The sequence below is a fragment of the Agrilus planipennis genome, unplaced genomic scaffold, assembly GCF_000699045.2.
Source record: "Agrilus planipennis isolate EAB-ADULT unplaced genomic scaffold, Apla_2.0 scaffold250, whole genome shotgun sequence".
Lineage (NCBI taxonomy): Eukaryota > Metazoa > Arthropoda > Insecta > Coleoptera > Buprestidae > Agrilus > Agrilus planipennis.
Window position 1 is genome coordinate 50,997 of NW_020438989.1, and position 13,666 is coordinate 64,662.

Consider the following 13,666-nt stretch of genomic DNA (forward strand, 5'->3'; position numbering starts at 1 on the left):
GCTAATAAGAGAAAGCATAAACTTATGGGGCAATTTTATTGATGTGATAAAACAAAAGGTCACAAAACACGAAAGTAAATCAATGCTATTGAATAAAATTACATTAACAATTTTTAAAAAAAGCCTTAACATTAAATTGTTCAAAACATAATGTAATTATTCGTTTAGAAAAATTATATTTAATAACGATAATATATACATATAACTACCATAATTACCGCGTTATTTCTTAAGAAATAATTACTAAAATTAACTTATACTACTTCTGTACAATTACATTGTTTTTGGTATTTACATTTGAGATTAAACCATTACCAGAAGAATTTTGCTTGTAACAATCGTTTGCAAAAATTTTACTTTTAATTCATTACCAAGATCTTATTTAACGAAAAATTTGAAATACATACCAATAAAATTTACAGTGATAGGTCCAATATGCTTTAATTTATTAAATAACATGTAATGATCCTTATTAATATTTGTAGCAATTTGAAACTGTTTTTCGTTTCTAATGACTTTATTAAGAGCTTATCTTGGGTCAGTTAATAAAATGTTTACTCGTAGTTAAAATTTTGTATGGTGCTTTAAATTACCACTAAAAAAGTCTTGACACTTAAAGTTTAATTTATAATTGCATGTACACGATCATATTTATTCGAAATAATTACTTTTTGTATACAAATAATGTCTACAAATAAAACTATATATATTTGAAATAATTACTTTTTGTGTTGAAAAATTTCACAATTGCAATAAAATTAGTAAGGAAGGCGATAAGCAACGCAATAAAAAAAAAAAAGAAACGAAAAACGCATTCAAAGATAAATTGTATCTAAAATTGCACTTTTAGTACTTTAAGCAGCACACTTAGTGTGGAAAAGATAGTCCTAAAATGATTATCTTAAAAAACACAAACACAAATTACCCTAACATATTAGGCCAGCCTATGTTTTTCTAGGATGTTCAAACGCGCCTTACATACAAAAAATTTATGGAATCCCTTGTTGATGTTTCAAAAAATCATACAATTCACCTTACCAATATTTTAAAGCAGCATAAAAACTTATTGTTACATAAATAAATTGAATTACATTCATTTACATTTAACAAACAACTTGTGGATTTATATTGTCTTTGTAAGATTATTGGTTTTATACCATAATTTTTTTAAGAATTCTTCCAATAGAAGATAAAGGAGAAATTGTTATAAGAAATACTTACAAAATGGTTTAAACAATTAACAAAACCTTACATTTCATCCTCTAAACCTGGCACAGGCGGCTGATCGTCAACTTTCAAACGTTTGATTGACGGAATTACATTGGAAGGTTGAATGTTACTGGGGGGTAAAATATTTGGAGGAGGTACGCTCAGATTCGGCATTGGTGGAGGGGTTGTATACATAACAGGTCCACTTGCGTAAGGTGGAGGAGCTCGAGATGTTGTTTGATACCCAGGTTTCGTTGGAGTATATGGTTCTGGTGGTAGGCCCATCTTCGACATCTTTGGTATTGTGTCTTCCTTTTTTTCTCCAAGCATTTCCGCTGCCTTACGTATTAAATCCTCTTCAGATAATGAGCTGAGAACACCACTTGGTTTTTCCTTATCAATTTCTGATTTTAAAACTGGAGTTTTATCGAGAAGAGATGAACTTATTGTGGTGGGTTTTATTTTAGGCTTCGGTAAGTTCAATGGTATCGTTGACGACGAAGATATCAGGTCTTTTTTGGATGTAGCAATGGCCGTTATCGATGGAGCTGGAGGAGCCGATCTCGAACTTATTTTTGGTAAAAGTAAAGGCATAGTTAAGTCAGATTTGTTTGAGGATGTACCTTTAACTGAAGTAGCCTGTAAGTGGATAAATAATATCTATTACTGCGATATATTGAATAATGTACTGCAATGTAATGAAGGTAAATTATGAATTTTTAAATGAAATGGTAATTTGCTTCCATTATTTGTGAGGCAAAGAGAACATAATGCATACTAATTATTTGTTTTATAAAGTTTGTTAACGTTGTAGTATAATAAACGACAGTTTATTAACGTTATTACTTTTATTTAAAAAACCTTTCGCTTTCAGTCATTACATTATTGCAGAAAATGAGCATTGAAACAGATAATATTAATATTTAAAGGAAACATTAAATTAATTTTTAATGATTTATTTATTGCTAATAAATTGTAATTATTTTGTTTAACTATTATTTTCTAATAAAACATGAATTTTGAAAAAAAAAAAGAACTAACTTAACATACCGTATTATTATCTGTACTTGTACTGGAAGCACCTATGCCTTTGATGCTATCCAAAATTTGTTGCAAATTGCTGGGCAATGCGATATTAGCCAAAGAGGACGAACCAATATCAGCAGCAGCCGTCGATACGATGCTCTGTGACATGTTGTCAATTTCTGCTTTTTGCATAGCAATTTTCTGATCAAGTTCTGCCATCTTTTTTTGGAGCTCCTGACTGCTGGCTGGAAGAACAGAAGCCACAGAAGTTTCTTCGAGACCTGTAAATATATAATAAAATTTTGAGTAGTTGTAATGAGAATTATACGATGAAAACTTTTATGGTAATACAACACTTAATATTAAGTATATGTATTTGATGATGAATGTCAATGAAATTAATGCACTACAGTTTTAACTTTTACTTATTTTATAATAAACAATTGTTCAAAAGATGTTTTCGTTTTTATTAAAATACATACCTGGAATACTGTCGAATTTACTGCTGAAAGGTTCAAATGGCTGTACTGTGGGCGGGACTTCAACATACGGAGATGATTTTATTGCAGGTAAAAGAGTGCCAGTGTCAAGTGTAGGTGCACTAACCGACGCCGGTGGAGATATAACAGTGTCAGGGTCAGAATCCTCTGGACTATATGGTTCATCTAAAACATTGAACACTTAGAATATATTCATTGGCTTATTCTATTATTTTTTAAGTTTATTACACACATTTTTAAAAAATAATTTACTTACAAAACTATCGGAACTATAGTCAATAAATTTGCAAAATTTAAGGTAATACTTTGATGTCAATTAGTTCATCTTAGTGTCACTGTTATATTTTAAACGGTTCCAAGCATAAGATTAGAGTGCACATTTAATTTGCTCTAGTAGGATAATACATTACCAAAACAAGGATAAAATATTAGTATTGATATTAAAGTAGAAAAAATAACTTTTTAAAAATAAATCAAAGCTTACAAAAAGTAATTGTCGCTTGGTGCACTTTATAGATTAACAAAAGATAAGCGCGTGCTACATATTTTTTACTTTTGACTGCCTTTCTGTTTAGTTTTATTTACATATTTTGTTTCCTTTAGGAAATATAATTACGAATAGTGCTTCTGTAGATATTTTATATTAACTTATTTTTTCTGTGAGAATAACTAAATTTAAGCATTAATTCAATTACATAATTAAAAACCACGTAGCGGACGACTGTTGGATTTTATATACAATTAAAAAACCTTATGTATAAATACTTAATTTAAATAGCTGATATTTTCATATAAATAGAAACAGCCACGTGATTTAAGTTTCTATACAAGATCCATTTATGTTGATATCTGTTTCTTGAGCCAAACTATTTCAATATTCATTTAATATAAATAAATCAAATTGTATTGTGTTTACCCATGTCATCGGTAGTATCTTTAGGTGTTTCCGGCGATGGTACAGATGCTGTTTGAGGGGCTGTTTTAATCCTGGGGTCCCGAATAAGAGGAGGAGGAGGTGTATAAGAACGAGCTGTAGCGGTAACAGGGGTAGTTGAAACGGGAGGAGTTATTATGACAGACACCTCTATTTTGGTCCGTTTAGATACAGAAGGTAATTGATCAAATATTGGACGTTTTCTTTTGTCACGAACTATTATTCCTAATAACAGGGCAGGTCTTGACTCTTCAAAACCTAAAAGAATATATTATTTTAGTAAAAGTACAATAGAATGTCATAAACGTATAAAATAAAAAGTAGCGATTTTAAAACAATTTCCATGAACCGCTCATTTCAATATGAGCGCCATAAACTTCTCTTTCTGATATAAAATAATTGCATTCTTTTAAAAATTAAATCAATTGAAATTTCTAAATTACTACAGTTTTTTCTATTATTCTCATTATATGTTCATATATTTTACAGACCACAAATTCACGGGTTATTAAAGTATAGGGTTATACCTGGGCCGTTAATCGGTAATAGTGCCTGTGGAATAGGTTTCTGACTTGCCAATGGTAATATGTAAAAATCCTTGACAGCTTTGTTCAAGCTTTTAATTACACCCAACCGGTTTCTACTTGATAAATAACTGTACAAAGCAATATATGGCATTTTTTCTTCCATATTAGTTGCGTTTAGACGAATAAGCGAAATTGCTTTACTGTTTGAACATTTCATCTTTCCAATATACTCCCATACTGTCTCAGGGGATATTCGACCAACAACGTCCAATGCAGGTGGTAGCTCTTCACCCAAGCCAGCACAATCGCCTTAATGAAAATAAATAATAAATAAATATTTAGAAATGACAGAGTAACCTATAGATAAATGTAGAGGTAAAGTAAGAAAATTATTACTTTAGATATATTATAAAATAGGTACATAATATATGAGCTTTTTTTTTCCTATGGGCAATCGATTTGCTGTATAAGTATTTAAAGTTGGCCCCTTCTTAAAAATTTTTGTGTTGATATGACTTTACAGGACCATTGTTAAATAAGTGATTGCTACATTATCATCTAGAATATAGATTAAATGTAAAGTAAAATCGTAAGAAACTGAATTCTCAAAAAAAATTAATCACAGCATTTTAACGGAAAAAAGCCTATATTTATAATCCAACAAAATCTACTTTTTTCCCTAAAGAATTAATGAGTCAAATTTATAAATTCAAGAAGGACCAATTTATTGGGGTTGGAGAGTTAGAATGCGATGTCGAGTTAGTAAGACGTGTTTTTTGGGCTCTCATCAAATTAGTAATTTAATGTGATATTTTGGACTAAACTAAGTCCCAGCTTGATAAAAATGATTCCTAAATGTTGTGTGATTTTAAGTTGATAAAGCATAAAAAATATCAAGAGGAAGTAAAGTCAAGGAAAATATACAGACAGTTTATTAAAACTACGTCAGTTTCGAGATAGACACACTCAATCAATACATAATAGTCTTTTAAATGCCTTTTCTGAATAAACAATCACCATACCTGTGTCCTTTAACTTTAATAAGTTATTAATAATTTACTAAAATTTTAATAAAAATAGTATTATATGTATATAACGTACACACGCATGTGATATTGCAATAAGCTTTCTGTTTTCACTATATAAAACCATTTTAAGGCCTAATATGTACTTTTAAAAACGGGTTGCTTACAGGAGTCATGCTATCGCTTCTTTTATTTACCTGAATTTTGTATCAATTTTGAAACAATCCCATTTACCCATAATATGCATGGTCGATATAACAGCAGAGCGTTACTAAAATTTTTACTCTCGAAGCAAAATATTGGTGATTTTTGAAAAGAAAAAACAAAGATAGTTTAGGCAAATTACCTGAAAGTTAATAAAAAAAAATGAAAATGAATGCAAACATTTATGATGTTTCGAGATGTGTCTGCCGAACATTATCCAAACCAATCGAATAGTTCCGAAAATTTCCGAATTCATTTTGTATAAAGAACTGTCATATATGTATAACAGTTATGATGTATAATATGATAATATATCCGGTTCCTTTTTCTTTAAAAAAGTCGAAACAAAAGAAGATTAAACGATAGCATATATACGTACATTCCCTTCTTAGCGTGGGAATAATGTATCAGAAATTTAAACTCTTCGGTAGAAAAAAGAAATATACGGTAGATCCATTGCGTGGTGTGTTTTCTGCCTTACGACGGCTTATATGACAATGTGGTGGGAGCACTTACTAAGTGACGCAATGCGGCAATGTGGGCGAAACGGGTAGAGTGATAAATCCTATCTTCTTACTCATTGTATCATGAGTATGCAGGCTTTCATTAATAAACAGAGATAGATAGATCATATTACTTGACCCCTGAGTTTATTTTGTGAACAGTTAACGGAATCGTTCCTTCTTGAATTTAAAGTGACTGAGGGATTAAAATATTCCGAATTTAAAGTTTATAAAAATTTAAACTTTGTGTTATTATAATTTGAAAATTTTTATTTATATATTTTCAAATGCTTTGTTAATGTGCTTACCTGATACTTCGTGAGCCGTTATAGAAATCTGGGCCACGTCCACCATGTTTATTGTCCCCTTCCAAAGGTATTCGGCGGTAGTCTTTGGAGGCGGTGACATGCTTCTATCTTCATTACTTGAAGGCGGTGATGGGGTTTTCGCCGCTACTACTGTCTTTTTTTCTGGTTTTTCTACAACAAAAAATCATAATTACACTGTGAAATATTTACTGAAAACAAATGTTTCACCTGTTATTGTCTTTTCGGTGTAAACGGGTGGTACAGATGGAGATTCTTCGACGTCAGTAGTACGCGGAGGGGTAGGAATGGTCACAGTTGATGATGGTTCATGGTCACTGTCACTTTCAGCAATAGCTATCAAGAATAATTATATTTTAGAAATGCTGTCTCAAAAAATTACTACTACAATAAACTGCCGTTTTTGTAAAAAATGGTACTAGTCACTAAATGGTTTATAAAAGTTAAATTTAATATACATATTTAAAATAAGAATATAAAAAATAATTTATAAGCTTACCGGGAGTTGTAATATCTTCTTGAGGTACGTGTTTCCACAATCTGTCTTCAAGTGGTGGCACAATTTGTTTATCAACAAGCTGCTCCAAAATTTCCTTGGATTTCTTGTCCAATTTTTCGGTTGTGCTGGGTTCTTTTTTGTGGCGTGAACTCTTGTGGGACGACCGGTGGTGTCGTTCGCTTAAATATACAAAAAGATGTTATGAGATGAAAATAGTAAGTTTTATTAAACAAGTGTATTTAAGAAATATATTTAGTTTTCGAACATTTGAGTTTTTCCATTCAAATAAGAAATTAAAATATTTGTATATAATAAAATCTGAAATACATTTAATCTGCTTATAAGAGGACTATAGAGATACTTTTACTTGTTGATATTCATAAATGAGTCTTTGGTGAAACTTTCCAGTAGTGTTTGTTTGGTTTTTATTTCATTAAGTACAATTAAAAATAGTCGTACACCCACGAAGTGTTAATTTTATTTATAATTTATCTATACTTAATAAAATCTACATCTCTACACCTTGTGTTTATGTTTATTTACAAGTCTGTAACTCTGAACAGATTCTAAACATTTTCCGATTATTAAAAAGTTACATAATCCCTGAGTACTTTCAAATAATCTAATAATCCTGCTAAATCATGACTCCAATAACCTACTGTAGATACTGGAAAGGTGGTGATCAAAGAAGTGGACATTTGCAGAGGATGTGAGTCCTACTATTACCGAAGTTGTTTTAATTCTAAACGTTCCACGTCAATGGAAGGTGTCTATAAATGTTGCACAAAAATAAATCTCACACTATTTACTTGTTGATATTCAATCACCTTCTTAGGACTTCAATTACCACCTCCTTTTTGTAGTTCAAATACCCGATAAGTTTATCCCTGTTCTCGTTTTATGTGGACTACATTTTTAACTGAGTTTTCACATTAATTACAGCATGTTTGTAAAGAGAACTGAAATACCCTCATATATTATTACTATTACATATATTTATTAAATATACAAGTTCTTCCCCCCTATCAGTCACTGTGAGCTTGAAACTGGTAGCACCATTACTTCGAGTGGTCGAAAGTTAATTTTGTGAATAATTTGTTTAATCACTTTCTGTGTTAAAAATTGTTTGAAAAAATAAATTTAAAGGAATTGTTTGTAAATAGGTATGCAACACTTCGTACACTTCAACATAAGAAATTGCTGATACTAACTTTCATTTACGTAATACTGCTTTGCCCTGTGCTGACAGCACTTTTAATTTTCTTTATATATGATATTCTAATAGTTCTAATGACTCAGCTTTAATTGTAACACATTTTATGGAGATCCCATTGTACTGTGTATTAATATCAATTTAATGCCACAAAAGGGCAGAGTAATTAGTGATTATATAAAATAGTGATTTCAATACATTCTGATGTTCTTACTTTTACTACCACAAATTTAATTGTAATACTTACTGGTCTCTGTTGCTCTTTTTCTTTTCAATATATCTAGAAGTACGATCCCTACTTCTTGACCTGGATCGTGATTTAGATCTTCTTTTGTAATCTTTTAACGACTTTTCTTCCTTTTTTCTTTCCCTGCTGCAAAATTTAAATTTGAAAAATTTTTCTATTTCAATTTAAATACCCTTTAATTTATGGGTACTAATATTTAAAATTTTCAAAAATTAAGGGAGTTGCTTTACAACCATTATGAATAAATTCAAAGCAACAAACATACCTGTCACTCTTTTCTTGTGACCTGTTTCTTCTTTCTCGGTCCCTTTCCCTACCTTTTTCATATTTCACATATTTAGAACCTTTTTTATCTTTATCTTTACTAGCTTTTGAATCTGGACTGTCCGAGGTGGCAACATTATCTGAGTTAAGAGTAGCAATAACTTCAGTACTGTCTATACCACCTTTTGGACGATTATCTTCTAATATTTGTTCACCTTGAAGATAAAAATATTTAATTATTTATAATAAATGAGGTTTATTTAAATAAGCCAAATTTTAAATGAANATAGTGAGTTGAAGGTTAATGTAAAATACCAATTATTATTTGACAAAAAATAAATAAAAATACTTATTTTAAAACTTACTTTCTTCTAGCATATCTTCAGTGTTATTAGGATCATAAATAAGAGGCTCCATTGTTGCCTCAATATTGTTTCCATAAGCCTCATTAATACAAATTAAGTTTATTTCAGTTTCTTGTTTTCGTCCACCTAGAATTTTTTACATTCAAAAGATGGTAACTGTCATATAATTACTACCTACTTACTCAAATATTTTTCTAATGTTTCTCGATCTGGCATTATAACTCCGTCTTTTCCTTTAAGAACAAATAAACCCTCATTTGTTGGCAATTCAGTAACCTTAACAACACTGTTTGACATGCTGTAACTGAAACAAAACCTTTGATTACTATTATTTATTAGGTGGTTATATCAACTTTAATATAGAAATGATTGGATGATTTAAAAAGATTTATTCAAAGGTAAAATTTAATTTTTAGCGTTTTGAGGTGAATTGAGGTTATTTATCTTTTCGTTAATATAACCACACGTTCAGTAAACTGTACGGTACATAAGGCAAAAACACTACTAAATTTGTGCTAGTTATTTATTTATTTACAAATATTTATATATCTATACCTAAATTAGAAATAATGTATTAACAGAAAATATGGATAGCCTCAAGATATCTTCAATTGTTAATTATTTTAAATTTATCGGTACTATTTAATACTTTTTTATCTAGATATTTTATAGTCAAGTTGATGTAAAATTAAATATAGAAACTTACAATATTGTTTTAATAACAAATGCCAATTATTTTTAATTACACAGAATGATAAATAAATTCATACCTCATCTGGTTCTAATTTGATATCATTTACCATTTTAAGTCTGTTTGTGAGTTGTTCAAACAAAGTCTTTTTAACGTTTTCCCGGATATTTTCCGATTGTTTGGGGGGTGGTGCAAGAGATGTTTGATCATCGGGTAGTTTCGGTTTAAGAGTTTTCTGAATTTTTGGCCTTTCTTTTACTATAGGTGTGGAGGTCGATGTACTTGGGATACTATTATTAATAGACTGTTTTGGAGTTACATTCGTTTGAACTTTTTGAATGATCTGAGGAGGCCTTCCTCTTGTAGGCGTCGTGATTACTGTCATTGGTGGAGGTTGAATTAATTTTGTTCTCGATTCGACCAATGGTTTTTGCTTGCGAACTATTTTAAAATGTGGAATAGTCTACAAGAAAAAAAAATCGGATTATTTTAAAAATCAACATATAATTTAATATGTATTTGTTTCTAAAAATATCGAAGTCAGAAAAACCTGAAATGAAGAATATTTTCAATATACATATGGAAACCACTAAAATTAACAAAAAATTGTTTTTACTTAAAACTGAAAACTCACTTTTACCACATTTCTATTTCGTTGACTAATTGTGAACTGTTGCTGGTTTTGTTGAGCTTTTGGAGAATGATTGAGGAGACCAATATTAACTCCTCTTCTTTGAATGGCAAGAGATACTCCTTCGTTTGAGACATTTCTAACTAACTTTAACTTTGACTGAGACAGATTCTGTAGAAAGTTAAGAAAACAATTAAAACAACCGTATTTGAGGGAAACAAAATGTAAAATTGTCTAAATTAATAAAAAAATTTACAATATTTAATCACAAGAATTAATTATTAAATGTAGGTTGCTTAAAAATTACCAAAGGAAGAAATATTTTAATTGTAACTTACTTATTTATTGTGTGACAATTTGTCCAACTTACTTTATTTGGCATAGGTTTGCTAGTAGATCTAACAACTTCAAAACCTGGATGTTCTTTGAGCCATTTTTCGAGATTTGCCGCACTGGGTGCATTGCTTCCCGAGAGGATTTTTCCCGTTGACCTTTCAAAAACAACCACCTGTGAAAAATTATAAACATAACAGTGAAAATTATACAAGTGTATGCATTAAGGCTAGCTTTAAAAATCATTACCCTTTCTACAGTTTGCGCTTGTTTCAAAATGCATTGGTCACTACAAAAGATAGAGTTACTTCGAGATGGTTTTCCACATACAATACAATCAGATGAAGATGAAGATTTTCCCGATGATTCTGTTAAAGAAGACGTTGATTTGTTTTGACTTTTGCCACTGTCAGTAGACGCTTTTGATGCTTTTCTTATTCTTCGTGCAGCCGCTGCTGGTCGCTTTAAAGTAGGATCCTATTACAAAAATTATTACGATTTAATATGGACACGATCAACTAAATTTGAATAAAAGAAACCTCACATTGTGTATGCTTAAGTTGGCAGCATATGGGAAACTTTTTTATTATTAATCTTACGAAAAAAAGTGACCTAAAAACCTTGCATGGTCTAAAACACACAATGACATCATCAGAGTTAATAATTTGTCAGTCNCGAAAAAATATTCGATATCTAGTGTTTCTATGTTGGAGATCGCGAATGATTAAGCATGCATTTGTTTCTGTCACTACCGATGAATTTTTCATGTTTCAGACAAAGCGTTGCCAGCGAACAAAGTGTGCGGCGTTTTTGACATACCTCCGGAAGTGCAAAAGATCAATACTGGTACCACGCGGGATCCTTCCTCTTCTTCTTCCATTTGAAGCGTTTTCTTTCAGCTGTCGGTGATGTGTGCATTAACCTCCGTCTTACACGTCGAACATTTACATGATACGTTTGAGGTTGTACAGCTCAATAACAAGAAATACATAAAATATTCAACTAAGTAGTTCTTGTGTTTTATTTACAAGCCACACCATAAAACCATTTACGAAAAGTTATTTATTAAGACGTCTAAATGGTAAATTAAATTCTAAATAGTCTTTTACAAAAACATGCATTTTTTATTTATCCGATTTTCTGTGTTGTATTACCTTCAATGTAAATGTAAAGAATGCAATGATTGGGAAAATCCATGTAGAAACCGACACAAATCAAAAATTCACGTCGCCCCTTTAGATTAAATTAATTACGATATACATTGTATGGGTAGCATATGGGAAACTTTTTTATTATTAATCTTACGAAAAAAAGTGACCTAAAAACCTTGCATGGTCTAAAACACACAATGACATCATCAGAGTTAATAATTTGTCAGTCATATACAAGTTTTGGTACAAAATATAAAATTTGTATAACAGTACGGTACTTTTATTTTTGAAAGTAGCAGAAATCTTTATAAAGACAAGTTGTTGAGAATTAAAAAGTAGTTATAAATATGCAGCCACATCTATTGATCTGTCTGATGATGTTATAATGTGTTTTAGACCAGGTCTTTTTATAAAGAGTAACTTTTTTACATAAGATTAATGATAAAAAATACAACGTGTAATTATACAACACGCTACCGAAGTGAAACTTCTTCAAACACACAAACATACCGGGATAGGGGTTAAGGAATTGGTTTAAAGGTGTTATTTGTACAATATGAATTGAAATTTTACACTATACATGCAGGAGTTGCCTGTAACGAAACTTGCATTGAAGCACGCTCATGGCTCAAGCGATTCCCATTACGAACTCGACTACGTGACCAAGTAGAGGGGGGACATCCGTTGCATGGTTTCGTTACATAGCAACTCGCATGAAACGAACTTACCCTACCGTGTGTAAAGAAGTTTCACTTCAGAAACGTTTCCCATATGCTGCCAACTTAAGTGTATGGTAAAAAAGGGAAATAACTAACTATTACGCTTTCAGTAAATAATACAATAACTCTTAAATTGCTACATTTTTAACTTAAATGTAGTAATAAAAAGTGATGACATAATGCATTCACTTTATTTTTACTTACCTTACAGTAAACACAAATCCATTCTCTGCCTTCTTGCTCCATAAGTTGTCCCATGGCTTTTGTAACATTGACACATTTTCCATGATACCATTCTTCACACTGGTCACAACATATCATGAAACGATTATTATGCGGCTGATTGCAAATGCACCATAATTTATCAGGATCATCATCGGATCTATCGTCTTCTTCTTCCTCCTCCTCCTCTTCCTGCTCTGCTTCGGCATCTGAACTGTCCAACTCGTTTCCTGATACGTGTTCTTCATCTAATGGCTTGTGAACAACTCTAAAAAAGTTAACAATTATATAATCATAAATGCATAGTTACCTATTAGCGAAAAAAGTTAAAAAAAAAAGGAGAAATCATACTTTGGCGTTGCTTTTGAAACCTCAGGACTTTGTTGTTGTTTTCGATTTCTACTTCTGGTTGCTGGTCTTTCGATTGGTGGAATAATAACAACTCTTCCATCAGGTCTCACGATCTGAGTACCTTTCGAAGTGTTTGGTACTATTGACGCTTTAGGTGTATTTATCTGTAATATTTAAACATTAGCAATTAATTAACATTTACCTTTTCAAATAAGAATAATCATTTCAGTTCTAAAGATTGTATAAATAAGAATTAACTTTATAGCTTTGTTTACAGATATAAATAACTACATAGTTATATATACTTTTTTAATATTAAGAAATATTATTGATAGTGGCCGGTATCCGAAAAATATCAATTTCATTTTTTACTGTTGCATAAACCAGATTAAATTAAAAATTTTATTAGATAGTTGCAAATAAAAAGCATTCTTATAACTTAATAGTGATTGACATTCGAATATTTAAAAATGGCGCCAAAAATACTAAAAAAAATATGGAGGGTAACAATGACAATGAAATAAAAAACACGTTTTTTCATATTGTACCGTAAATTTTGAGGTTAGTAAGCCAAAATTTTCAGAAGTTTTTATTTTAACTATTAATTGTATGGGTATTAAAAAATCGCTGGGGGTAGTCTTTATATGTTTATACAGCTATACTTTTTAATAACTTGACACCTTAAAACTCGAACTTGTGGTTTCAATTATCGAAGCTTGACTGTAC

At 30.6% G+C, this 13,666-nt stretch overlaps 1 protein-coding gene and 1 long non-coding RNA gene across 2 annotated transcripts in view; both read right to left on the reverse strand.

Moving 5' to 3' along the window:
• Positions 1-17: 17 nt before the first annotated feature.
• Positions 18-13,666, reverse strand: part of LOC108740585 — a 28,463-nt gene continuing 14,814 nt past the window's right edge. Inside the window, exons 8-24 of the mRNA XM_025975672.1 lie at positions 12,941-13,104; positions 12,572-12,857; positions 10,747-10,974; positions 10,535-10,672; positions 10,168-10,335; positions 9,609-9,996; positions 8,843-8,968; positions 8,479-8,692; positions 8,214-8,339; positions 6,754-6,932; positions 6,465-6,590; positions 6,237-6,407; positions 4,197-4,505; positions 3,652-3,927; positions 2,718-2,900; positions 2,260-2,516; positions 18-1,848 (exon numbers count right to left, since the gene is read on the reverse strand). Coding sequence (XP_025831457.1) covers positions 1,249-1,848; positions 2,260-2,516; positions 2,718-2,900; positions 3,652-3,927; positions 4,197-4,505; positions 6,237-6,407; positions 6,465-6,590; positions 6,754-6,932; positions 8,214-8,339; positions 8,479-8,692; positions 8,843-8,968; positions 9,609-9,996; positions 10,168-10,335; positions 10,535-10,672; positions 10,747-10,974; positions 12,572-12,857; positions 12,941-13,104 — 3,939 coding nt within the window. The 3' untranslated portion in view covers positions 18-1,248. The remainder of the gene's footprint in view (positions 1,849-2,259; positions 2,517-2,717; positions 2,901-3,651; positions 3,928-4,196; positions 4,506-6,236; positions 6,408-6,464; positions 6,591-6,753; positions 6,933-8,213; positions 8,340-8,478; positions 8,693-8,842; positions 8,969-9,608; positions 9,997-10,167; positions 10,336-10,534; positions 10,673-10,746; positions 10,975-12,571; positions 12,858-12,940; positions 13,105-13,666) is intronic.
• LOC108740598 lies at positions 8,846-9,424 on the reverse strand. The gene is made up of 3 exons (XR_001938370.2): positions 9,398-9,424; positions 9,025-9,146; positions 8,846-8,968 (listed from the first exon to the last, which is right to left on the reverse strand). It is a non-coding gene; the product is annotated as an uncharacterized LOC108740598 (long non-coding RNA).